This window comes from Callionymus lyra, chromosome 14 (assembly GCF_982586985.1).
Source record: "Callionymus lyra chromosome 14, fCalLyr1.hap1.1, whole genome shotgun sequence".
NCBI classification, from domain to species: domain Eukaryota; kingdom Metazoa; phylum Chordata; class Actinopteri; order Syngnathiformes; family Callionymidae; genus Callionymus; species Callionymus lyra.
Genome location: NC_141831.1, coordinates 11,332,952 through 11,359,752, shown reverse-complemented (window position 1 = coordinate 11,359,752; position 26,801 = coordinate 11,332,952). Strand labels below are relative to the sequence as shown.

General features: G+C 33.6%; 3 protein-coding genes across 7 annotated transcripts in view; all 3 read right to left on the bottom strand.

Annotated features, from left to right (window-relative positions):
• arhgap32b (Rho GTPase activating protein 32b) overlaps window positions 1–3,880 on the bottom strand; it is a 111,323-nt gene extending 107,443 nt beyond the window's left edge. For 3 of the 5 annotated variants that reach the window (XM_087807321.1, XM_087807322.1, XM_087807323.1), the window contains exon 1: window positions 3,453–3,851. The gene's annotated coding sequence lies outside the window, so the exon portion shown is untranslated. Of the gene's footprint in view, window positions 1–3,452 lie in introns of all 5 variants that reach the window. The other 2 variants (XM_087807318.1, XM_087807319.1) reach the window with 2 other exon arrangements.
• A 2,905-nt stretch (window positions 3,881–6,785) lies between these two features.
• Window positions 6,786–12,906, bottom strand: LOC148066018 (vacuolar protein sorting-associated protein 26B-like). The gene is made up of 6 exons (XM_087807345.1): window positions 12,641–12,906; window positions 10,685–10,841; window positions 10,452–10,616; window positions 8,836–9,011; window positions 8,626–8,768; window positions 6,786–7,231 (listed from the first exon to the last, which is right to left on the bottom strand). The coding sequence occupies exons 1-6, from the start codon at window positions 12,861–12,863 to the stop codon at window positions 7,094–7,096; spliced, it is 1,002 nt and encodes a 333-aa protein (XP_087663471.1). The 5' UTR covers window positions 12,864–12,906; the 3' UTR covers window positions 6,786–7,093.
• Window positions 12,907–16,057: 3,151 nt separating this feature from the next.
• The window catches only part of jam3b (junctional adhesion molecule 3b), a 46,648-nt gene continuing 35,904 nt past the window's right edge, over window positions 16,058–26,801 (bottom strand). The window contains exons 4-8 of the mRNA XM_087807346.1: window positions 26,509–26,711; window positions 23,311–23,410; window positions 21,682–21,811; window positions 21,563–21,617; window positions 16,058–20,538 (exon numbers count right to left, since the gene is read on the bottom strand). Coding sequence (XP_087663472.1) covers window positions 20,503–20,538; window positions 21,563–21,617; window positions 21,682–21,811; window positions 23,311–23,410; window positions 26,509–26,711 — 524 coding nt within the window. The 3' untranslated portion in view covers window positions 16,058–20,502. The remainder of the gene's footprint in view (window positions 20,539–21,562; window positions 21,618–21,681; window positions 21,812–23,310; window positions 23,411–26,508; window positions 26,712–26,801) is intronic.

The following is a 26,801-nucleotide window of genomic DNA, read 5'->3' as shown; positions in this document are numbered from 1 at the left end:
TTTTTAATTATGGTTCATATTTCAATAAAGTTTGTATGAAATAAAATATATTCACAGCGTTTATTCTTTATAGAGTTGCAATTAAACTTCCGACCGCTAGATGGCAGCCTAAGGAACAATGAGATGCTGCGAGATCGCAGAGGCGACTGAGGACGAGAGGATACAGTAAAAACCAATATCTGTTTTCCTTTTATAGTTTATTTTTCAAAGTTTGTGTAAAATAGAATAATTCTTTTTTTTTAATATTAGAATTTAAATATCAATGTTCATTTTTGTGTTGAATTTTGACTGAGGACGAGAGGATATAGTCGACTACGGCTGATGGTCGGAAATATTTTCGGTTTCAAAACAAATGAAAAGCAGTTACGACTCAATGGTACTAGCGGGTGTTGAAATATGGCACGTTCTTTTTTATTTTATTTTTTTAGCTCAAAAATACTGAATCGATTTTATACACTGTATCTTTTTTTTTCTTTTTTTTTTAATTAAGTGTATTAACTAACATTTTTAAATGACATTAACGTTTTTCCTCGCTTATTACATTTTTTTTCCTTTTATTGTAGTTTGTTTATGGTTTTATTTTACAAAGTTTGTGCAAAATTAAATAATTCTTTTTTTAATTATCATTTAAATATCAATGTTCATTTTTGTGTTGAATTTTGACTGAGGACGAGAGGATACAGTCGACTCCAGCAGCTTTTAAAGCTGATGTTTGTACATATTTTAGTTTCAAATCAAATGAAAGCAGTTACGACTTTGACAAGAGTCAAGTAGTCTTTAAATTTTAGATTCAAGTATTAGGACAATATTACAAATATATACTAGATACTACAGTATCACAGTATAGCGTATCATTGCCCCTGTATCACCAGTTTCTTGCAAATACATGTCTCTAATTACAATTAAAATACAAATTGTCATGCTTGTGTTCATTTTTGTGTTGCAATTAAACTTCCGATGACTGGGGACGAGAGGATACAGACGGCTCAATTAGCTTTTAAAGCTGTGTTTGGACATATTTTGGTTTAAAAACGAATGAAAGCAGTTACACCTTCGTCAAGAGTCATGTGGTCTGTAAATTCTGCAATACCAGAGTCAGGTACTCGACAATACTACACCATGTTACTACAGTATCACAACGATACGTATGGTATTAATAGAACGACATTCACTTTGAAAAAGTACCTTGAGAGTACCTCTCAATATTTTAAGATGAAATATATTGTTAAAAGTTGAAACCGTAAGCAAGGATCAACAAAAATATAATGATGATCATGTTCACATTTTCCCCAAAGAAGTCTATTGAATCAGGCTGAAATGTACCCGGGTACGCCTCTGCATGAGGAAACCAGGATTGAATGACATGTGAGTGGAGCGAGGGAGGCTTGGACACCGTCTCGGGGGGATCACACCTCATTTAGAACTCGACTCAATCAGCTGAAATCACTTTAAATGGAGAATTGAACGACGGGTGTGTGACTAATGACTCGTGTCGCTCCTGTGAGATCTGGATGGGAAAACACCACTTATATGAGATCCTAGCCATTGCTTTCTTAAGCGTGATAGAACATAGTTTTAGTTTTTACCGCTTTTAATTAAAGAAAATAATTTTCTCTAAGTAGGTTACGTTAGCCATGTCCTCACGTGGCACTTTTGCACTCCATATACGAGTCTCGGATTCCACTTGAACAGCCCCAGCTTTTTTAACTAGATTATTCACTTTAATTCATGTTTTGTAGTTTTCTCGTTTTGTAGTATTCCCTTTGAAATATGTACTTTATAACTTATTGTACCATTTCAATTCTGTTTTTAGTCTCTACTTTGTTATTAAAGTCTTACAAATATATATATATTTTTTATTTAGAGGAAAGAAAACAAAGGTTTTTAATCCTGGTAGTACTTTAGGTTTTATAATCGACACAAAAACAATGCACTAAAAACTCTCACAGCAAGAAAATCAAAACGGATATTCTTAAAAGTATTAAATGAGTCCTGTCACTTTTTATTTTTTTTTATTTTAAAGTATCCATCCACTGTCTTTACTTCGGGTTCATCCAGTTCCCTTTTCCAAGTACTTCTAAAGTGAAATAAATGGTTATTATATTTATTTAACTATATAGAATAAATACATTTAATGGAAAAAGAAAGTGCGGATTTGCAATAAAACTAGTTTAAATATATGATATATACAAATATTTGATATACATTTAAAATAAAAGACAAATACCCATAAAAATGACAAGTAAAAACGAAGATCTATAACGAGTTAAACTAAATAATTCAATTTAATAAAAATGTTGCCTTTCAAATCATATTTTATTTTTATCCTTTATCCCTTTTTATTTCAATGAAGTGTATGAACTAACATTTTTAAATGACTAACGTTTTTCAGTCTTTCAAATATTTGTTTTCCTTTTATTGTAGTTCTTTTATAGTTTATTTGTCAAAGTTTGTGTAAAATAAAAGTATTCATTTCACTCTCAGACATACGTCCTGGCCCTAATGTTATTCTATATTAGCAATTAAATATCAATTTTCATTTTTCTGTTGAATTTTGACTGAGGACGAGAGGATACAGTCGACTCCAAGCTTTAACTAGTTGTGAATCCAAATCATTACAGAACAATCGGAAACATTTCTAAATAGTCTAGTCTAAGAGATTTCGATTTTTGCCGCATAGATGAAGTAGAATTAGATTTATTGGTAGATTTTCACTGTGGCACTTAAAAAAAAAAAATCAGAAACATAAAAAGGCGAAATAAAACCTTAATTTTTTGTAATCCTTCATAAAATAAGTTATATAGTCACAATAACAACACGTTTAAATGGAATAAACTGCTTTTGTTGATCGAGTTCAACCCTCTTAGAATAAACACAGATTTACCATCTTTTTTACTGAATTAATACAAATGAAAATGGACAAAAAACACCTCTGTGGTGAGTTCAAAATATTTGTTTCCTTTTATTGTAGTTCTTTTATTGTTTATTTTTGTTTATTTAAAATAAAATTCTATATTAGTATTACAATATCAATGTTCATTTTTGTGTTGAATTTTGACTGAGGACGAGAGGATACAGTCGACTCTAAGCTTTAACGAGTTGAGAATCCAAATCGTTACAGAACCATCGGAAACATTTCTAAATAGTCATTTTTTATTAAAAAAAAAAGATTTAGATTTTTGCCGCATAGTTGTAGTAGATTTAGATTTATTGGTAGATTTTCACTGTGGCACTTATCAGAAAAATAAAAGGCGAAATAAAACATTTTTTTGTAATCCTTCATAAAAGAAGTTGTTATATAGTCACAATAACAACACGTTTAAATGGGGAAAAAACTGCTTTTGTTGATCGAGTTAAACCCTCTTAGAATAAACACATATTTTCCCATCTTTTTGGTGAAATAAACACAAATGAAAATGGTCAAAAAGCACCTCTGTGGTGAGTTCAAGTACCTGTAACGTTGCGGTCTGGAGCAGCGTTGGTGAGACGAGCAGCTTTTAGCTTTCCCTGACTCCGTCTGGCGCTTTCCCAGCGTCCAGCCCGCTCCACATCAGTTCTCCCGGGTCAGAACCAACACCAGCGGCTCCTGGGACAAAAAAAACCCCTCGATATTCTTCCAGAATTCCTACCGGCGCTGGAAACAATGGAGAGTTTTTTTGCTTTCACTCCAAACAAACAAAAAAAAAGGCTCCACCGGAACAACACGAGCACGAGTCACTCGATATGCTGCGAATTGTTGTCACTTCCGGAACGTTCTCTTGTTTTTTAAAAAAGAAAAACAACAAAGTTTGACCCTGAGATGAGTTTTTACCTTTTGCTCAACTTGTCTGCGGCTCCTCGGAACCACAGACCCGCAGGAACTACACACCGCGAACTGAGCCCTGAACGCATCAGACGAGCGGCGCTATCTCCGCGGTGCGTTCACGGGCGGTGGGAAATCTCCCACGTCGATGCATCCAAAGCATTTTAAAAATACAGGATTATTAAAGAACGCAAATCGCGTTTTTAATTTAATATATTTTATCATTTAAAATAAAATACATCAAAATACAACGAAACGTTATAACACCATAATAAATCATTTTAAATACATATATATATATATATATTTTTAAAAGCACTTTAAATATATATTTATTAGAAGATTAGCCTGTTGTAATGTTGTGACCAAATCTTGTTTTCCTTCTTAATTGTATAGTAAGTGTTTGTATATGGATTTTGTATCATATTCTACATTTATTTTGTTTTTTAAATGTCATTTTAAACATGTGTTTTATTAAATGACACTGTCCCCCTTTAAATAAACTAATAATACTAAATAGTATTTAGTATTATGGTATGTATTTAGTAAATATATATATTAACATCCATAAAAAGGACAATAAAAGAAAGACAAGTGGAGAAAAAAAGGTTTTCTAACAAAGAAGTTACAGCCATCGGATACATTTCTACATTTTTCTATACTATTGCAGTGTTTTTTCAACAGTTTTATAGTTCTATTTTGTATGAAACTATCACTACCAAATACAAACAAAATAAATATTTATGTTTCCTGATCTTTGATAACTAGGTCATTTATTCATTTGGGAAAAATTGATTTTGCGCCAATTCATTCCTTATTTGAGAAATATATATAACTTCACACTTATTTTAAAAGTAACTTGTACAATTTTACTGTTCTATTTATTATTTGTATTACTTTATCTGTATATTTGGGAAAGAAAAAAATTAACGTGGAAATATGTCATTGAATATTACTGTAGTTTTGTGAGGCTTCCAAACATAGATGATGCAAAAGCGTCCTCTAGTGGAAGAACGAGCAAGTGAATGTCCTCAGGGGCCACATTTTATACTGTTGTAAGGGGCCGTCAGACAAAAAAAAGAAGAAAAAACAAAACACAAAATGAACCGAACTATGCCGATAATTATAACGTACATAAAATGTTTTTTTTATTATTTATTTAAACGTCGATTTTTTTTTTGTTTTTTTTGCGATGGAAGTAATATTCTTTAATAATATTCTTTGATGTTTTCTCAAGTGTCATTTTATTCAGAACAATAGAAATGTTCACAAAATAGAGACAAAAGACTCGGATTTTTAATGCAACTTTATTCAATAAAATGTCTCGCAATCATCCGATAAAACCTCCTTAAATTTAACGTTTATTTAAGATCATTAAACGCTCAAATTTGCAGAATTTTTTTGTTGCAACATTTCTGGTATTTATTCTCCATAGAAACCAAAAGAACAGAAGAAAGTTCTTTGAGGCACAAACCAGCTCATCTTCAGCATCAGTTCATCGTTAAAACAACAAAAAAAGGAGAGGAGTCGACTTTTCGGCTTTGATCGATGGTTCACTTGTGAAGTTCACCGTTGGCACTTAAAGTCCAGACACACTCAAACACTCGTGGAGTTCAAAGGTCAAAGAATACAAATCAGATCTTGACAGAAAGAATGATTGGTCTGGAATGAAGAAGACAAAATAAACACAACTCTGTGCATCATGTGACTAAAAAAACATGGAATGCCTAAAATCAATGTTGTCAATAAAGTTAAAGCAAGAAATTTAATGTGTATTTTAAAGAAAATCATGGAAAACGTCTAAATTTCAGTTCTTAAAATTCAAATTTTACAAAGTATTTTTTATTCTCGTCTCCATTTGTACAAACAAACTCATCTTTAAATCATTAAAAATCAACAACAAAAAAGAATATTCTAGGACAGCCCGTGTTTCTCAACCTGGACCTAAAAACAAGGTACTTTCCAGTTACTCCCTTTAAAATTCAAAGTGGAAAAAAAAAAACATTAAAAGGTGATTAAATAATGACTAAATTATAATGTACATTTTGTGCACCAAGAGATAATTTGTTTCTGTACAAAGTTGATGAACTGGCGCTAGAGGAGAAAATTTAAATCACTTGTCGAGGACGGACGAATGGAAAACGACATAAATATAATTTTAATATAATATTATTTTAGCTACATTTCTACTACTGATCCGGCGTCAGAAACTTTAATTTCTTCATTTGATGCGAGTTTAATTGATTTGACTCGGAGGGGAAATAAATATCAAACGATAACGGAGATTAAACTGTAATTTAAATGAAGTATATTGACTTAAATGTCTGTTTTTTCTGTAATAACTCAAAAACGGATTTTTTTTCCCCCAGAAAATGTTGAAAGATGATGACGTTCCTGACTCTTTTTAACGACTTTACTGTGTTTGTGTGTGTTGTTGAAGCGCTTCTGCCCCCTGCTGTCTGATTAATATCACTGCAACCCATGAGAAATATTGCAAAAATTATGTTGAATTATGAACATAAAATTTGTTTAAAAATAAAAAATGTCACTGGCAGATACTAGTGATGGTCTGATGACACTTCATGAAGCAGTGTCATGTTGTAGAGAGGTCAGTAGGTGGCGCCATCAGTTTAAAAATGATGTTTCATAGGAACAGTTGTTCAAAATAAAGGATAGTAGTGCAGATACCGCCATCTAGTGGACTCTGACAATAATGACACTGCTTCATGAAACTACTACTGTAAATACAGATTTAATTCAGAAAAGCTCAATTGTGCCAAGAATATTCAATACTTTGTGCTGATTTGACAGTTCTTGACACAATTCTTGAATCATTGAATTCGTTTTTGTTTTTTTTACATAAATCCGTGTGAAATCAACTTCTTGGAGGAGGTATGTGTGATCACAGTGCTTTCCACTATTATTGCCTCTTGATGGGATTGTGTCGTGTGTCGTCGATGTCAGACATTCACATCCACTGGAGGAGATTTCGCTCGTATTTATTTCATATTATCATTTTTTTTAAGCTTGAGAAAAATGTCGACTTAATACTTAACGTGGTAACAAAAGTTTAGTTTTTTTTCATTGAGCGTCAAACTCACTTCCGGGCAGGAAGACGAGAAGAGACGCTGCTCGTTTAAGACCTTGTTGTCGTCGTCTCCGCACAGTGTCGTCATCAACTACACACTCAAAAGCACACGTACCCACACAACTCAAGAGCTCTACATTCTCATGAAAGGAGCGATGGTCACATTCAACAACACGGTCGCTGTTCCCGGTCGACGGCGCCCTCTAGCTGTCGTCCTCGTCCTCCTCGTCCTCCGGTTTCCTCTCGGCGCGCGACGAACCCTCGAAGCGCTGCGAGGCGATGGCGGCCTGATGCGACATGCTCTTCCTCACGATGTCGCCTTTTCTCCACAACGTGATCTCCTGCGACGCAAAAATAACTTTATTGACAGACGTTTCTGTGACGTGTTTAAGTATATTTACTCAAAAACTCTATTTTAAAGAACAGCTATGTAAGTAAATCAGTGTCATATATATGTATATATTTTTTTTTATTTAAATGTTTTTAAGCATAGATTTGTTATTAATTGAATGTAATACTTTATATATTCAAAGGCTGAATTCGTTTTTATAGAATAATTTAGTTCAAATGTTTATATATTTAAAGGTTTAATTCGTTTTTATAGAATACTTTAATTCAAATGTTTATATATTTAAAGGTTGAATTAGTTTTTTATAGAATAATTTAGTTCAAATGTTTATATATTTAAAGGTTTAATTCGTTTTTATAGAATACTTTAATTCAAATGTTTATATATTTAAAGGTTGAATTCGTTTTTTATAGAATAATTTAATTACAATGTTTATATATTTAAAGGTTGAATTAGTTTTTATAGAATAATTTAATTACAATCTTTATATATTTAAAGCTTAAATTAGTTTTTATATAATAATTTAATTCAAATGTTTATATATTTAAAGGTTGAATTAGTTTTTATAGAATAATTTAATTACAATCGTTATATATTTAAAGCTTAAATTAGTTTTTATACAATAATTGAGTTCAAATGTTTATATATTTAAAGGTTGAATTAGTTTTTATAGAATAATTTAATTACAATCTTTATATATTTAAAGCTTAAATTAGTTTTTATATAATAATTTAATTCAAATGTTTATATATTTAAAGGTTGAATGAGTTTTTATAGACTTATTTAGTGTAAATGTTTATATATTTAAAGATTACATTTTTTTTTATAGAATAATTTAATTCAAAAGTTTACATATTTAAAGGTTGAATTAGGTTTTAAAGAATAATTTAAATCAAAAGTTTATATATTTAAATAAATATATAATATAAATACTGATATTAAAAATAATTATCTTTTTTTAATCATTATTAATCATTAAAAAAAAGGAAGAAAAACAATAATTAAAAATACATTTTCAAGTTATTTAATTTTGAATTCAATTTAAAAAAAAGTTATATTTCCAACATTTTTATATTTTATTTCAAGGGCTAAGATTTATTTTTTTTAATCTCAATATTAGTTTAAATTAATTGAATTAGAAAATCAAACCACATGTTAAAAAAAGGATTAATTCTGACATTTTTAAATTAAATTATTTAAAATAAATTCAACTTTATAACATACAAATTACTGAAAATAACGATACAATAAAAACAAATTCAATATAAAAACAATTCTATTCGATTTTTTTAATTAATAAAATTCTTATAAAACACAACATCTCAATAGAAAATGTCAAAGTTTTAACATTGAATATTACGATGGCACTGATGTACTTTGATGTACCTGTTGTTTGAAGTAGCGTCTCTCCTCCTCATCGATGAGGACGAGGTTGAGGTAGTAGCGCACAGAGTACTTCTTGTTGATGTCCCTCATGGTGGGAGTCATCTCGTAGCCGGCCAGGAACAGTCGGATAGGGATGGACTCTCCTGCGACCAGAGACCACATGAGTTCCAGCCAAAGAAGAGAGTAAATAAATAAAACACGAGTCTTCACCTCTGACCGGAGCTCCGTCCATGATCTCGTACTTGGCGATGGTGTCGTTCTCGTGGTAGGCGTTCGGACCGGCGCCGGTGGTTTCTCGCTTGATGATGTCGATCTCCATGTGTCGGATCTTGATCCTCACCAGCAGGAAGTAGATCTTCCCCACGATTACGTCCTTCAAGTGATACCTGCAGATACAACGTTAGACCTTTAGCATCTCCACATCATAGCGATAAGTATCATGAGGCACAATATGGTGCGATACTGTAGTAACAAGGGTATATTTGTAGTATAGTCCGAGTACTGCTTCTTTAAATATACATGTGTTTATATAGAATTATTAACTAGAGGTGTGTATTGGCAAGAATTACAGCAATAAAATACATATCACAATATAGGTTCAACGATGTAATATATTGAGATACTGTAGTAACAAGGATATATTTGTAGTACAGTCTGAGTACTGATTCTATAAATATACATGTATATATAGAATTATTAACTAGAGGTGTGTATTGCCAAGAATTATAGCAATAAAATACATATCACAATATAGGTTCAACGATACAATATATAGTGATACTGTAGTAACAAGGATATATTTGTAGTATAGTCTGAGTACTGCTTCTATAAATATACATGCGTTTGTATAGAATTATTAACTAGAAGTGTGTATTGCCAAGAATTATAGCAATAAAATACATATCACAATATAGGTTCAACAATGTAATATGTTGAGATACTGTAGAAACAAGGATATATTTGTAGTATAGTCCAAGTACTGCTCCTATAAATATACATGTGTATATATATATATTTATTAACTAGAGGTGTGTATTGGCAAGAATCGTAGCGATAAAATACGTATCACGATACAGATTCAACAATACAATATATAGTGATACTGTAGTAACGAGGATATAGTTGTAGTATTGTCTAGTACTTGACAATACTGATGTTGTAGAATTTACAGACCACATGACTCTTGACGAAGTCGTAACCGCTTTCATTTGCTTTGAAACCAGAATATGTCCAAACATCAGCTTTAAAAGCTGCTGGAGTCAACTGTATCCTCTCGTCCCCAGTCATTGCTGGAATCTCATTGATGCTTCAGCTGCAAAGGATGTAATGACTGATGCCAACTAGAGGCGGGAGGTTTAATTGCAACACAGACATTTAAAAAAAAGGATGTTAATTGTAAATGAATAAAAAGAAATTGAGCTTGCTATGGTGCGTTCAAGAGCGTATGAAATTTTAGAACGAAACGCGATCTTTAACGATCTTTATCACTGCAATTTTTAAAATGTGTCAAGGAAAACAAGTTGATTTTCAGTTTACATTGTGGGTTTGATTAGTTCACTGTTAGTTAAATTTAGTTATTTTCCTTTAAAGGTTGTTGTGTTTTCAAAGCGTTGTTCACTTTTATTGGTGTTTATTTGATAGGTTTGTGTAAACTATACAAAAAAACAGTGACTTTCACATGTTTATAAGTTAGTATAATAGTAGTTTATAAGTCACTATGATCGATGCAAACCTAATATATATATATATTTTTAATTATTTTTACACAGTTGCTGTTAAATACTGATACAGTATAGTATGAAAAAACCTTGCAAACTCCAACCTACTTGGACTTGTTGTATTCAAACTCGATGTGCAGACAGTCTTCGATCCCGACTTCCATCTTGATGGACGAGTTCAGGTCCGGGTAAGTACTGAGCGTGTGGACCACGATGTCCAGCTCTTTGGAGATGTCGTTGAGTCGCCTGCTGACCGTGGCCCTCAGGAAGTACCTGTGAACACCAGCAGCAGGGGTCAGGGGCCAGGATTCCGGGTCTTATCGTAAAGGACTGGATGTTACCGTAGCTTGACGTTCTGGCCCGTGTAAGATTCGTACGGTTTCTCCACGTGGGTGAACTCGAAGTCGAACGTCTGGGACTGGGTCAGTTCTCCTGGTCTGGCCAAGTCCTTCACCAGGGACACGAACTCATGGTGGTTTCCTCTGTCGTAGTAGAGTTCTGGAAGGAGAGTCGTGCACGGTTTTGAACAGGAAAAGTCAACAAAACCAGACTCTTATCAGTAAGAATAAAATAAAATAACAAAACCCTTCAAAATGTAGAATAAACAAACAAATATTCACAGTGTTTTTTCAGTTTTGTGTGTCAATTAAACTTAAGTTTAACTTCCAGCAACTATCATTACATCCTCCACAGCTAAAGGAACAGTTAAATCCCGGCGATGACTGAGGACGAGAGGATACAGTCGATTCCAGCTGCATTTAACACAAAAAAAGGAAGTTGCTATCTATAGCTAACTCATTCCACTCTATATTTAAGATGTATTTCGGTTATTTTATGACAATCTGAGGTACATGTATTTAATATGTCATTTTTCATACATTTAAGTTTTTTTCAATACACTTGTGCTGTGTCTCAAATCGCATACTTCTCTTAGTATACTAGAAGCGAGTATGCATCAGGATAGTGTGCATACTAACTAGTACGCAAATTCTCCACAGATAGTATGTCTCAAATCAAACACTGCTGCTACATACTAACCGGAATTGACGCGACAGTTTCTTCTTCTACTACTATTTAATGATGGTTTCAACCAGCTGTTTGAACGCTATCGACACCTGCTGGCAGCACGTTTTGCAAGTTTGGAAAAAGTAATTAAGAAAAAATATGAGAATCGAAATATTCGTGAGATATTTACGCCGGTATCAGCACCGAAGACGTGTTTATCCTCCTACTGCTGCTGAAAATACACCTGTAAGTATATGGATATATATGCATTTATATATAACGTCATTAAGATGGCGGCCGTTTAGGGTGGTTAGTGTCCATCAAACCATACTCAGTTTTGCAGGCGTTTTAGTGACAATTTAGTGTGCATGGCTAAGAATTGAAACGCACTTACGCACTAAAAAATACTAACTTTGAGTACGCAAGGATGCGATTTGAGACACAGCAAAGGTCTCATGCTGGAAATACAAGTTACGATAAATAATGTATACAAAAATTAAATAGTGGACAATGTGTATAAATTAGCTACTAGATTAAACATTTCTGGGCTTTGTATTTGTCCAAATATAACTAAAAAATTAGAAGTTTTTAAAAGTAAGTAAGTAAGTAAGTAAATGTTATTTATATAACGCTTTTCCAGACCAGGGTCACAAAGCGCTTAAACAATCAAAACAATACTCAATTAAGTATATACTTTAAAGGTCAAGATAAAACTGATAACACAACAAAAGTCAATCTAGTTCATTTTTCCTAGAAATTGTTTTGACGCATACAAGTGTTGTGTAATTTGATGATTCTGCAAATACGTATCCGCAATAAAAGGAATTGAAATTAAGTGTACTTGAGGAAGCTTTTGTCTCGCTTGCAGTTGATACAAAACTCTGAAGCGAGAATTCTGAGCTGCTCTAGTAGAAGAACTTACATTTCACCGATTCTTAAAGCTCTTCAATGGCTGCCAGTTTCTTTCAATTTTAATCATTTTTATGCGTCTTGATCTTTGAACGTATGCATCTTAACTGTGTATTGGTTTCGCTTTGTGACGCTGGTCTAGAACGACTTTAACAAACAACCTTTACATGAGACACACAGTGACGGTGTTTGAGGATCAGAAGTTAAACATCACGCTGCGTCAGCTGATAAGTCTCCTCGGGTCACGAGATCTGACACTTGTTTAAAAGGAGCTTCAAGTTCGCCATCGAAATCTGGCTTTTAATTCACGTTTATCCCGGACCACAAGTCCACCCGCGTCCAGGAGGCACCAGGACCAGGACCAGGCCCGCCTCAATGCTCACCGATCTGGCCGACGAACTCGATCTTGACGCCGCTGTGCTCCAGCCTCTTGCCCGGGTACTTGAGCGTGACGTTGACCTTCCCCGACACCGTCTCTCCGTCGTAGAAGAGAAAGTACTTGTCCTTCTTTCCATCCTCGGTTTTGTGTTCGGCTTTTTTCCGGGTCTCCGCGTCGTTGAGAACTATATCAACATCCGCGCTCTGGCCGAACCCGAAGAAGCTCATGGTTGCTGAGGGAGCAGCTTCTTCTTCGACGACTGGTCTGCGGCAGGAGAGCGCTTAGTTGTGGTGCACGCCGCCCCCTGCCGGCTAGAACTATAACTACACTTAACAATATCGTTCGTAAACTTGTTTTATTTATACTTTTTTTTTTTAAATATAACATTTTATCTTTACACTCCACACTAACATAACAGTATATTTCAGAGACACATTTCGATTATCTTTTGATTCGGATTAATTAATTTATTCACTACGTCACACCATGACATCATCATTATTTTAAAGAATAACATTTCCGGTTGATACATTAAAAATAATTAATTAAACTAAAAAAAAGAAAACGGTTCGAAGACTCGTACTGAAAAAAAATATGATATTAATTAAAGTAATAATTGGGAAATTGTTTTGGAATTGTAATGGCGTGTTCTCGCCACTAGAGAAGGCAGTTGTAACTCACAGGAAGGACATTTGATCAAATAGGGAAGAAGTTGTTTAACAACTTCCTTCCATTGAGTCATTCGTTAAAAAGCAGGAAAAGAGTGAGTTTCTATTTAAAGCCGCTTCCCTGAACAATTACACTTTTTAATTTGCCTTAAAATAAGAAATAAATAAGAAATTAATCCAATAATAAAGATAAAAAAGGTAAGGTAAGGTAAGGTAAAACTTTATTGTAATGTATAACTCATATTTGATGAATACATGAAAGCGGTTGAAGAACGTGTAGCTACAAATGTATTGAGGAAATGTGGAAACAAAACCATTTGTTAATAATAAAATAAATCATTTAAATTATTATATATTAAAAACAAATGAGCTAACATTTACTCAATTTCACAATTTTCTTCAGATTTAGTTATTCAAACACTAATAGATTTCTTTATTCATTTATTAAATACAATTATTGAAAATCCTTTATTAAATATAAGTATCTTTAACATAAAAACATTTTTTAAACAAAAAGATTTAATAACATAATAATAATAATAATAATAATAATCTCTATATAAAGACATGTTGCTATAATATGGCCCAAAACCAAAGAAGGATAATATCTATTTATCTATATCTTTAAAGTGTTGAAAAACTTTTTTTGTTGTGTATATTTTAGTCAAAGCAGTTTTTATTGAACTAGAAATTTATTATGTTTGATTGAAAACAGTTTAAAAATAATGTAAATCTCTTTTTTTGTGCATATTTGTTATTTTTTTATTTGGAAATATAGTTTTTTTTTGTTGCAACTTTCTTTCGAATGAGTAAAGAACATACAAATACCTTCATAAAATAGTGGATACACTGAAGTTTGACCTGCATCTTGACCCACGTAATACTCTATTCATCCTGCTGAGGGCGCTGTCATCATCACTCCCCAATCCTCCCCTCACTCCCCAGAAAAGAAAAAAAACTATGATTCCCAACTTCTAGTGGGAGTTGAACTCTCTTCCCCCCTCTGGACCTAAAATGCTTTGTGCTTTAACGCTTCATCATCAAATGCTCTAAATACCAAAGAAGACTCCGACGAGGGACCGAGATCCTCCGAGACTCGGCTTTAATTAGAGTTTTGTGAGACACGATGCTCTGGTGAGCAGTGATCAAACTTGACAATAATTAAAAGACTCCCAGGAGGACCAGGAGCCGAGACGTTCCCTCTGCCTCTGGGGCAGCAGGACGAGGGAGGAGGAGGACGAGCCGAGACGTCTGGGGGTCGCAGGGGAACATGTTGCTGCTGCTGCTGCTGCTGATGATGATGATGATGGATGTCCTCGGACGACCGACAGGATTCCATGAAGCTGTCACTCCGTCACGTCAAGATGGAAGATCGAGCAAATGAGATTCATCTTTGTCTTGTTTATTCCTCCCCAAAAAAACAACTTATTTTAATATGAGGTTCATTTATTTGTCTTCAGTCTCGTCTAAAATGATCAGACGGCTGAAGTATGGAAGTAAATCAGTGACAGAAAATTGAATCCAACATTTTTTTTAACTCAAATCTATCCTTAAGCATTAAATTATATTTATGACTGATGGATGAATAAATCAATAAATTAATAAAAATAATTTCCAAACTGAAAAGTTGATTTAAAAAAAATATTTAGATATATTTTTCAAAATGAATCACATTTTCTTTACCCAGATTAATATTTAAACAATAAAATAAAAAATCTAAATTCAATATTTTTTCAATTTGTAAGGCTTTTAAATTCAGTATAATCTGGCGGCACGATTACATTACAAGTATTACGGTGCCATCAAGATATTAATGATTGAATTTAACATTTTCTATGTTGAAATGTTTTAATTGAAATGTTATTTTAAGTATTGAATAATATATTTTCGTAATAATTGAATTCTATCATTTCCAAATCGAATGGTTGACTTTTTTTTATACGTGACAAAAAAAGGGAATATTTTCAAAATAAATGACATTCTAAATTTTAAATTTTAAACATAAGGATTGACGTACTTTTATCATTAATTTTCCCCGAAAAAAAGTTTTTATTCGTTATTTTATGAAAGTATGTCCATCAGCACCATCAGAATATTGAATAGTTGAATTTAACATTTCAAATGTAACATTTTCTAAATGGATATGTTTTTGGTTTTTTTAAAACAATTTAATTCAATAAGTTATATATTGAAATGTAGAATTTTGTATAGACTTTTTTGTCAAAACGAATGATTTTTTTTAAGAACATACAGTTCGATATTGTAAATCCAATCATTAAAAAAAATATTTTTCAAAATTTGTAGCCATTTGTATTCAGTATTTTATGGTGGCACTATTATGACAACATTGAATTTAATTTAGAAAATTTTCCTTTAAATGAATAGAATATTAGAACATCAAACTCTATATTCGGAAAACTTTAGTTTAAATTGTTAAATAAATCAGTAATTAAAAAAAAACAATTTCAACATAGACATGATTGAACTGAATTATTTAAAAAAAATAATAAAAAAAACACAAAAGATCATTCAAACCATTCAATATTCTGATGGCTCTGATACACTCGGGCTCAGCGATTACAAGGATCTTTCTGCCAGAATAAAAAAGCCGGAGCAGAAATGGCTTAACGTCCAATAATAGACGAGGATTTGAGATCAACGAGGGAATTTTCCGCCGATGCTTGGTTTTGGGATGGAGGGTGAAGGGATTTAAAGAAGCGACACGGAAACACGACAACAAACAGCAACACAGATAAAGAGAAACAACCATATTACAAGTGAGTTTATTAATCACAATTTGAGTGTTTTTTTTTTTTTTCGAGAACGAAAAAAAAGAAAAGAAAAAAGCCGAAAAACTGGTCCGACCCTCCCGTGGACATTCTACTGTGAGTTCTCTACCCAGTGTCGCCGCCCGTCCTCGACCTTCACTCGCCCTTCGTTGTGCCGAGTCATCCCAGCATATGAACTATCTTTACCAAAAATAATCTCCACTATATTTAGGCACTAAACATGTCTACATATTCAAAACAAAAAAACAAAACAAAAAAAAGACTATTTACACATTTGCAGATATGTAAAGTTGGCGGTGACATCATTCCTCTCAAACGCCGTCTGTGAATGCAACATGTGATCAAAGATGGTGGGGGGTCAGGGGTCGGGGGGGGGGGGTTTCTTTGAAGGCACTTAAGAGGAATGAACTTTATACAAGTGAAGGGTTTTTGCATTGCTCGGTTGTTGTTTCTCCAAATTGTCACTTGAAATACACGAAACAGACGTGAATGCTGCTGATAAAAGAAAGTCCTACGTGCAAAATAAAATGCGTGAGGCTGATCGTCTCGAACCACGACTGAAGTCTGAGCCGCGTCCACACTCTGTAAACAAGAACTGAACCAGAAGGTACGGAGTTCCTTAAAGGGGGCATCATGGTAGAAGATGATAATCTTGAGAGGTTAAGAAAAAGATGTCCAGAAGTTTAAAAAGATCTCCAGAAGTTAAGGATTTGTGAGGAACATGTCGTCTTTTATATTTATATGTTTTTACTTATCGAAATTTTTTTGAACTTCTCCAGATTTTTGAACTTTGAGATCTTCTTTAACTTATCAAGATCTTCTTGAACTTCTCAAGATATTTTTTTTTACTTCTGGACATTTTTATTTAGTTCTCGAGATCCTTTTAAACTTTTCGAGATCTTCTTAAACTTCTCGAGATCTTCTTAAACTTCTCAAGATCTTTTTGAACTTTTCAAGATCTTTTAACTTTTAGAGATATTTTAACTAACCAAGATCTTCTTGAACTTATCGAGATCTTCTTGAACTTCAAAATCTTCTTGAACTTATCAAGATCTTCTTGAACTTCTCGAGATCTTCTTGAACTTCGAGATCTTCTTGAACTTATCAAGATCTTCTTGAACTTATCAAGATCTTTTAACTTTTAGAGATATTTTAACTAACCAAGATCTTCTTGAACTTATCGAGATCTTCTTGAACTTATCAAAATCTTCTTGAACTTATCGAGATCTTCTTGAACTTCTCGAGATCTTCTTGAACTTATCAAGATCTTCTTGAACTTCTCGAGATCTTTTTGAACTTCTCGAGATCTTTTTAACTTCTCGAGATATTTTAACTAACCAAGATCTTCTTGAACTTCTCCACATCTTCTTGAACTTCTCGAGATCTTCTTGAACTTCTCAAGATCTTTTTTTACTTCTCGAGATTTTTATTTAGTTCCCAAGATCTTCTTAAACTTCTCAAGATCTTTTGAGCTTCTCAAGATCTTTATAACTTCTCAAAATCTTTTTTTTAACACCTAGAGATCTTTTCTAACTTCTCAAAATCTTTTCTAACTTCTCAAGATATCTTCTTTTCTTCCATGTCTCCTCAGGGACTCCGTAAGAATTCACTATTTCACTTTATTTGTGTTTCACTTTAAGTGTTTGCCCATAATAGTTTTGAAGCGTGTGGACGCGGCCTCGGCTAACACTAACCCACGAAACACCCCGAGCTTCCTGACGAGCCGGAGCGTCTTTTGAACCCGGCCAGGAATAATAGACGAGCGATCCGGTCAGCTGTTTGCACTGGAGCCTGATCCAAACTGACACCAGATCAGTGTTCAGGCGGGCGAGTCCGCTCCGCCAGGAAGTCTGTCGTCCGTCAGGAAGCTCTGGCTTACGTTCCCGAATGACAATGTTAGACCTTCTTCTCCTTCTGTCTCACGAAGAGCTTCATATCGCCTCGAATAGGATTTGTTTTTTCTTCTGTCATTTTCCCAACTTTACATCATCTTGGAAAAGAAATATCTATATACAATCAGTGTTAAACCTCCAGACCCTGTTTGACTAACTAACTTTTTTTCTCTTTACAAACAAGCTACAATATTTAGTCACTATTCAGAAAGAAAGTCGATCGTCTCCATCGATGCATGTCGACGACGGACATTTTAAAAATGGCAGCTTCTGAAACAACGTTTGAAATTCACCTCTCTGGACATTTTCGAAAAAATAAGATTGACGTGAAGCAGCAAAACCTTCACCATCTTTGACAACTGTTGGATCATCGCACTGGTCGGCCTCGCTTTATTAAACTGTAGTTTTCGACGTTTAAAATTTAAAAATGTGAACTAAAAAAGCAGTTTTTTCATGGTCCTTCACCATTTTACAACATGGAAGACTTTTGTCTTACTTCACTGCTTGATTTATCATTAGTTTATCAGATTTTCTTGCCTTTATTTACTTCACTAGAATATTTTCTCCGCAATTCTCTGTATGGATATATTTTATATTTTATCCTCATTGTGTCATAAATCAAGAACGTATTGTGTAATATAGGGCTGCACGATATATCGGAAAAATATCGAAAACGTGCGATAATTAATTAATTTTCATTGTATAAATCAAGAATTTCTTAAATACGCACTTCGACCAATCAGTGTCACGTTCGGTAAAGTTGTCAATTTATACTTCTATGTCTCGTTGTGGTTTACGTCTCCGTCCGTCTTTTAGCTGTGCGGCGCAGCTAGCTAGACTCGGTTGCTATGGCGATGCGCTTACTAGTGCGACTCAGTATATACACTTTTTTTTCAGTATTTTTACACTTCTTTATTTTTATTTTGTATTTACTTTATTTTATTCATTATTCATTTCTAAATATGATCACAGGGTTTTTTTTGTTTTAGGGGCAATTATTGTGAGTATTTATTTCCTTTTTAAAAAAAAAGTTTTAAGTGAAAACAGAAAAGTATATTAGGAATAACAGTGCTTTTGTATCAAATTACAAATAAAAAGTTATATAAAATCCAATAACAGCATATTTAGCTTAATTTTATTACTTTATTTTATACTTTTCGCTCCTTGTAGTGATGAAGCTTCATGAAGCAGTGTCGTTATTTTCTGAGACCACTAGATGGCAGTATCTGTATTATTTTCCTTAGTTTTGAACAACTGTTCTAACGAAACATCACATCATTTTTAAACTGATGGCGCCACCTACTGACCTTTAAACAACATGACACTGTTTCACGAAGCTTCATCACTAACAAAATGTGGCCCCTGAGGGAAAATCCAATTGAAAAACTGTTGATAGCGATAAGTTACGTTTTGGCATCTTTATAGGTCAAGATATCAACACAAAAATGAATATAATTAGTTTTTGAGACGATGTAAAATTAGTTTAACGGACACGATTCAAGCAAAATTGTCAAAACGGTGAAGGTTTGCCGCTTATTTAATATTTACAAATTGTTTTTTTTTGTTTTAGTCCATGATGAGAGGAAGATAAACCTCAAAAGATGTTTAAAAAAAAATTAAATAAATATCCATTATTATTATTATTTTTTTGTTTGTTTCGCTGACGTCAAAAAAAGATCTTCCGTAAGGTTCGGAAGGTGCCGCGACACGTCGCCACGGACAGATAAAAAGTCAAAGACGATCAATATTTACAAGAGCGAGCAGAGAAGGACACTTTTTTAAAACGGAAGAGAAGTCAACACTGACAGTGTTTCACAGCATTTGTCTGGCGACTCTTCACAGCCGCGCAAACTAAGACTATCTACAGAAACACCCACGAGTCCCTCGACGACAAGGACCGGCAACAGGAGACTCAAAATGTAAGACCACGTCTTGATATGCCCCGAATTTTTTCTTCTTCTTCCCACTTGTCACGGCTTTGATGCTCTTAGTGGTTAAAGTAACACTTTTTTTTTTTTTTTTTTTTTTTTTTTTTAAATCCTCGGAAAAAGAAAACAGTTAGTATTTTACAAATATTTAAAAAAGTAAACCTTTTATCTATAGGCCTTTTAAAATATATTCCATCAAAAATAGTCTGACAAAATGTCAACAGTAGAAAAAAAACGAAGGGGTGAGGATGTATGATGTGTGACGATATTCCTCCTTCAGGATTTCCGGGTCCAGAAGATTCCATGATTGAAAATTCATATGTGAGAAAAATGTTTGGCTTCATTCCCCCCCCCCTCCTCCCGAAAAAAAAAAAAAAAAGTGTCCCATCGTTACGTTTTGTTTGTCCCGCGAAAAAAGAATCTCGTCACCTTTGGCAAACTTGAGTGGTTGGAATTTTCCGAATGCCGAGAGCTGGAGGGCGTGAACTTGTGGCGGCTCCGTGGTCAGACGGCGTGGAGCGCCCGGACCACATGTCACGACTCCAGGGCTTCGGCACGTCCCCCGCCATCGCCGTCATGGTCTCGGCGCTCAGATCACGAATGACGACTTGTGTCGGAAATCACCCTGAGGACGGTAAACAGTTTTTTTTATAAACCTCGTCGATGATTTTCTTTTTTTTTTCTTGGCGTCCATCATCGTAATGAGACGCGTCACATGTCAATGATGTGAACCACAATTTTAACTTAATGATATGTTTTTATATCTGACTCTTACACTCAAATATTCCACATGTTTACATAAAGTATATGGTATTGCATTCACTTGAAGAATTATTTTTATTTACATATTTTTTTATAGTTTTTTGTGAAAATTGTTTCCCTTTTTTTTTCAACTATCTTCTTTTGCTTCATATGCTAATATATTGTTCAGTTTTCTTTGCTAATTAGTTGTTCGTGCAAATAATTTTGTGATTTCTTTTCAATGATAATATTCTTCTCTTTTTGTGCATTTTTCCTGTTTTTCATGATACTTTTCCTAACTTTCTGCTGCTTTTCATACTAATAAATATTATTGATTTGTGTTTTTCAGTTTATTTCATGCGATTTTCTATTGTTTTCATGGTACTTTCTTTCTGTGTTAATATATATATATATATAAATGTATTTATTTATTTTACAAATTACTCTCAGTTTTACTAGATTTTAAGTGCTTATCAAATTCAGTTTTTTTCCTTTTTTCATGCTACTTTTCTTTTGTTTTTGCAAAGTTTCTGCTTCGTTTTATAACAAAAATATTTTTATATATATATTTCTGTATTTTATATATTGTTTTCCATGCGATTTTTGCTGTTTTCGCGCAACTTTCTTTCTGTTTGTAATGATTTTCTTCTTTTCATGGTATTGTGTTTGATCAGATTCTTTCAGTTTTATAAGATTTTCAGTGCTAAACTAAATATTCAATATTTATTAAACATAGTTTAGGAAAGTATTCCTTCAATCACAGTTTCAGTTCACACTCCTGACGACTTCCTGTTTGAAGGATAAACACCTACAAACATTCCCATCTTTGGTCAAAGAACACAAAGAGAAGCAGAAGTGACTTGAAAGAAGTGAGAGATATTTCCTCAACATGATGAGTTTCTACAAACCTCGTCGTCCGTCCTCACGTAATCCACTCCGTCTCCTTTCGATGGAACTTTGTAACTAAAACACAGGAAGAGAAGTTGAGACGTCGAGTGGTTTATCTCGGTCGGGGGGTTCGACTCACTTGTTGCTCGTCTGCTTTTGACTGGCGAAGTAGCCTCGCTTGTACGCACAGCAGATCCCCACTGTGATGCACAAGAGCACGATGACCACCACCAGCACTCCCAGCACGATGCCCACGATGTCGATGTCATCTTTGGGGGGAAGAAATGTGAGTTAAAGTCACAAAGAAAAAGATGTTCTGGTAAATAGAAGCACTTTTCTATAGTCCCTGAGGCATAACTGCTATTTTTGTACGCAGAGATACTTTAGCTTCTGCTGCGTTTGAGCTAACAACAAAGCTAACAACTAAGCTAACAACTAAGGTAGGAAACAAAGCTAACAACGAAGCTAACAACTAAGCTAGGAAACAAAGCCAACAACGAAGCTAACAACTAAGGTAGGAAACAAAGCTAACAACGAAGCTAACAACTAAGGTAGGAAACAAAGCTAACAACGAAGCTAACAACTAAGCTAGGAAACAAAGCTAACAACGAAGCTAACAACTAAGGTAGGAAACAAAGCTAACAACTAAGGTAGGAAACAAAGCTAACAACGAAGCTAACAACTAAGCTAGGAAACAAAGCTAACAACGAAGCTAACAACTAAGGTAGGAAACAAAGCTAACAACTAAGGTAGGAAACAAAGCTAACAACGAAGCTAACAACTAAGCTAGGAAACAAAGCTAACAACGAAGCTAACAACTAAGGTAGGAAACAAAGCTAACAACGAAGCTAACAACTAAGCTAGGAAACAAACCATTTGGGTGAGAAGATTTAAATTAAAAAAAAACGCTGTTTAATCCCTTTAATCTTGTTTGGAATTGTGTATGATTGATTTAAATATGGTATTTTAATTAAAGAACATACACAACTGAAATCAGAGTGGTGGATCAAACTGTTGAATAAATACCTGAACTGAACACGTTTGTAAATTGTACTTTGAAGCTAAATGGATTTATTTAGAGAACCTTTTAGAATACAAATATCTGTACAAATATCTTGTACAAATATCTTGAAATAGATAGATAGAACTTTATTGATGAAATTGTTTACTGGGAAATACTTTGATTGACATATATATTTTAATGATTACTTTTGTAGTTTATATTTGTTGTTTTTGTTTTGTGATTATTATTTCAGTTTTTTGTTAGGGATATATTTATTGGTTTGAGTTTTTGGGGGGCATGAAGGGGTTTTAATTAAATTAAATTGAATATCTCTATTTGTAGGAGTAATATTGTTTTTCAGAATTATCGAGATACTTTGAAAGGACTAGTATAATCTAAAGTGGCCCAGAAGTGTAAAAAAAAAAATGGACCAACTTGAAAAAAAAAGGACAATTTCCTGAAACAAATTAAGAAACTATGAAAAGTATCAAGAGTTTGTAAATTTGTTTCAAGAAATGGTAAATTAATTTTGCACTTACGGGCCACCATAGTTAGTCAAGATACCACCAAGAGAGCGATGAAAGTAATGCAAAAAACAACAAGAACATGTGCCGTTTCATCTTTAAACATCAAAACATGTATCACAACAAAACAGTGTAAAAAAGTATGAAAACTTTGATTTAACAATATTTTCTCCGCTGACTCATTTGGGAATGTTAGTAGGTTGCAGGTGCGACGCCGGACATTTGAGCCGCGGACACTTACAGACTTCCATCATCTGAGGCAGACACTCCGCGTGTCCTGCGTCGTTCTTGGCTCGACAGAAATACTCGCCAGCGTCTTCTTTTCGGACGGCGATAAATTTCTACGGGAGGAGAAAAAACAACCGCAAGGTCAAGACGATCATGTGCTTTATTATACACAACGTGGGGTGTGAGTGTATTCAGGAAAGCGAAAGGAGAATTCGGACATTTTTTTTATTTCCTCCCCTGGTTCCTGCTGGATGAGCGTCGCTGGCTTCGCCCTCCGCGTGACTGCCTGGCACATGAGCTCCATTTATGGAGATGTCAATCTTAACGGCAACATACCAGAGCAGCTCGTGGTGCAGCGTTACATTAGCTTTGTCAAAACTACCCACTGGAGCCACATTACAGCGGATCACATGCTTCACACCCGCTTACAGTGAGGGTTGAAAACATGAAATCTAGAAGATTATCTATATCTTGAAAAAGAAAAAATAATTTAATATACATTTTATTTAATGGTCTTCATGAGTAGGTTGCAATTACATTTAAATAACTCTTTAAATAAGGATGAAGAAAAGATGGGAGAAAAAGTTCTAGTCATGATTTCATTAAGTGATTTTGGCTACTAGGAATAAACTAAAATTGCTATTTTAATTGTATATTATTCAACTAAATAACGTCTATTTATAGTCTGTGTTATATTAAATATAATAATTAATTAAATAATAAATAGAGGAATAAAAGGAAAACCAATTAATACATTTTACAAGCTTTTATAATGCTGTAAAATAAGTAAATATAATTATGGAGAGACTAACATATGCACTAAAATTAAACTGTTTGAAAATATGTATAAGTATATGCTGTAAAATTGTAAATGTAAAATAAATTTTTTTTAAAAAAAAATGAATGGATGGATGTCATACATGCAACCCTTAGTAAATAAATAAATGAAAAAATATTGTAATAAGTTTATATTCTTTTATGTAAACATACAGTAACTGGAGTTAAAATAAGGAACGATTTTATTATACGATTGTAAAACCTTAACATTTTGTGACATAAATAATAATAATAAAAGAAAATACTTCATGTTGTAATAGAATAAAGTGTAAACAGATTGTGAAAAATATATATATTTCATTGTATATTCTTCAAGTCATGTATTTTATTTGTAAATTCTCACTATAAATAATTCAAAACCTGTCCATGAATCAAGTAAAATCTCAATTTATAAGAAAATAAAAAATGAAAACAAAATGAAAAAAGGAAGATTGTCCTTAAACAAAGATAATATAATGAGCTATATTAAGAGTATAAATAATTAAATAGAAATGTAAATTAAATGAGATCAGTTTTAATACTTTGTAAAGATTTACTCTGACCCCACAGTTAAAGGGCCCCACGTGGGCCCCCGGGCTGCGACACGTCTGGTCAACATCGTGGAATATACATGACAAAAAATGGAAACATCCATTCAAACTTTCTACGTTATGTCTCTGGACGTGTAAACATTAAGTTCTGCGGCACTTATTCCGGGATTTCCTGGACGGACAAACACTGCTGAGGAGCTGGAACACTTCACCACTCATGAGACGAGATATCCTGACGCAGCAGCAACTTTCATTCATGGATTCTTTTTACTTATTATTTATGCGGAAAGTAGTGACGCCTTGACTTAGAGACACTATAATTTAATTTACAAAAATTGAATATTTTCCAACTTATTATAACTTTTTTTTTACACATATAGTTTGATATTCTAATTCTAATTATCCAAAAACACACTTTCTAAATTCAACATTGTTTAATTCATAGCCTTTTAAATTCAATATTAAAATTAGATTTTTGGGGATTTGAATATCAAACTATATATGAAAAAAATCATTTTGAAAATCTTTAAAAAAAATGTATTCAATCTCAGGGTCAAGGTGACCTGGAGGCTCGGAAACAAATGTGTTTGTGGTATCCCTTATGTTGTCTCTAGGTCTCTAGGTGACCCAGACGACCTCCCTTGCTTCCATAAATAAATATACAGTGGTGGAGGAGCGTTCAACTTGAACCCCAGAGACAACACAAGGGATAAAACAAACACATTTGTTTTCGGGCACCTTGGTCACCTTGATAAATATATTTAAAAAAAAAAATTACTTCTTTTACACATATAGTTTGATATTCCAATAATTAAAAAAAGGTTTTTATAAATGCAGTATTTTAACTTCACAGCCTTTTAAATTCAATATATAAATGTTTGCAAAATAGTGCCACGTTTTTATCGAATTTAAAAGGCTTTGAATTGAACAATATTTAATTTAGAAAGTGTATTTTTGGAACAAAAATATCTAACTCTATAAAAAGCTGATTTAAAAAAATATTCAATTTTGTAACTTCAATAAATTGTGTAACCCTGGGTCATTTGTTTTCGGGCCTTCGGGTCACCTTGACCCTGAGATAATACTTTCAAACTTAATGCTTTTTTTTTTTACACATGTAGTTTGACCTTCCATTTCTAATAATTCTAAAATACAACTTTCTAATTTCAATACTGTTTAATTTGTAGCCTTTACAATTCAATATGAACATGTGGCACTATTTTACCAACATTTTTATATTGAATTTAAAGGCTGTGAATAACAAAAAAAAGTTCAATTAAAAATACATTTTATTTAAATTATTAGAATTAAAATATCAAACTCTTAAGTGTAAAAAAAAGTCATTCATTTTGAAAAATATTTTTAGTTCTATTGTAAAAGAAAATATCTACTGGTACCTTTTAATACACAAATTATTAAATTCAATTGAAAACAAAATAAATAATTAAATGCTAAAACGAAAAAACATTTGAAAATACTCTACAGGCTATAATATATAGGTATATATATAGGTATATCGTTGATATTTTCGTCACTTCGATCAAGTAAGATAAAACCAGTTTTGTCGCGGTCGCTCCGAGACACTTAAGGTCTTGTTTTAATGGAGCGTGTTGTATTTCCAGCGCCGCCTTATATGATGTCGGATTATAAGCGAGCATGTAAATGTAGCCCGTGTGCGCCGTCCCAGAAAACTAGATGGAATCGAGGAATGTGCAAACGAGGACGACAGATTCTCCACGAGCCCGACGTGGACTGTCTCCCTAAAATATCCGCCCCCACCCCTGGGCTCCGGGCCACCTTTCCCTGCCCCGCCTCGGCCACTCATCCAGACCCACATTACTCACCAGAGTTCCTGCTTCGGCGTTCAGCGTGTACGACGAGTTGAAGAACCTGTGGCTGGTCTTGGGGTCGTCCGGGATCTCCTCTCTTCCCTTGAACCACTGGTACTGAGACTTCGGGAAGCCCTCTTCCTCCACGCAGCTCAGCTCCGCCGACTTCCCGAAAGGCACTGATTTGGGAACGCTGCATTTGGGGATGACGGGCTTTACTGGAGAGACACCAAGCATATGATCAGAGTCGAGACGCTTCACGGTCGCCGGGAGCTTTAAAAAACCTCCGGAGAGTTCTTGTTATCAGC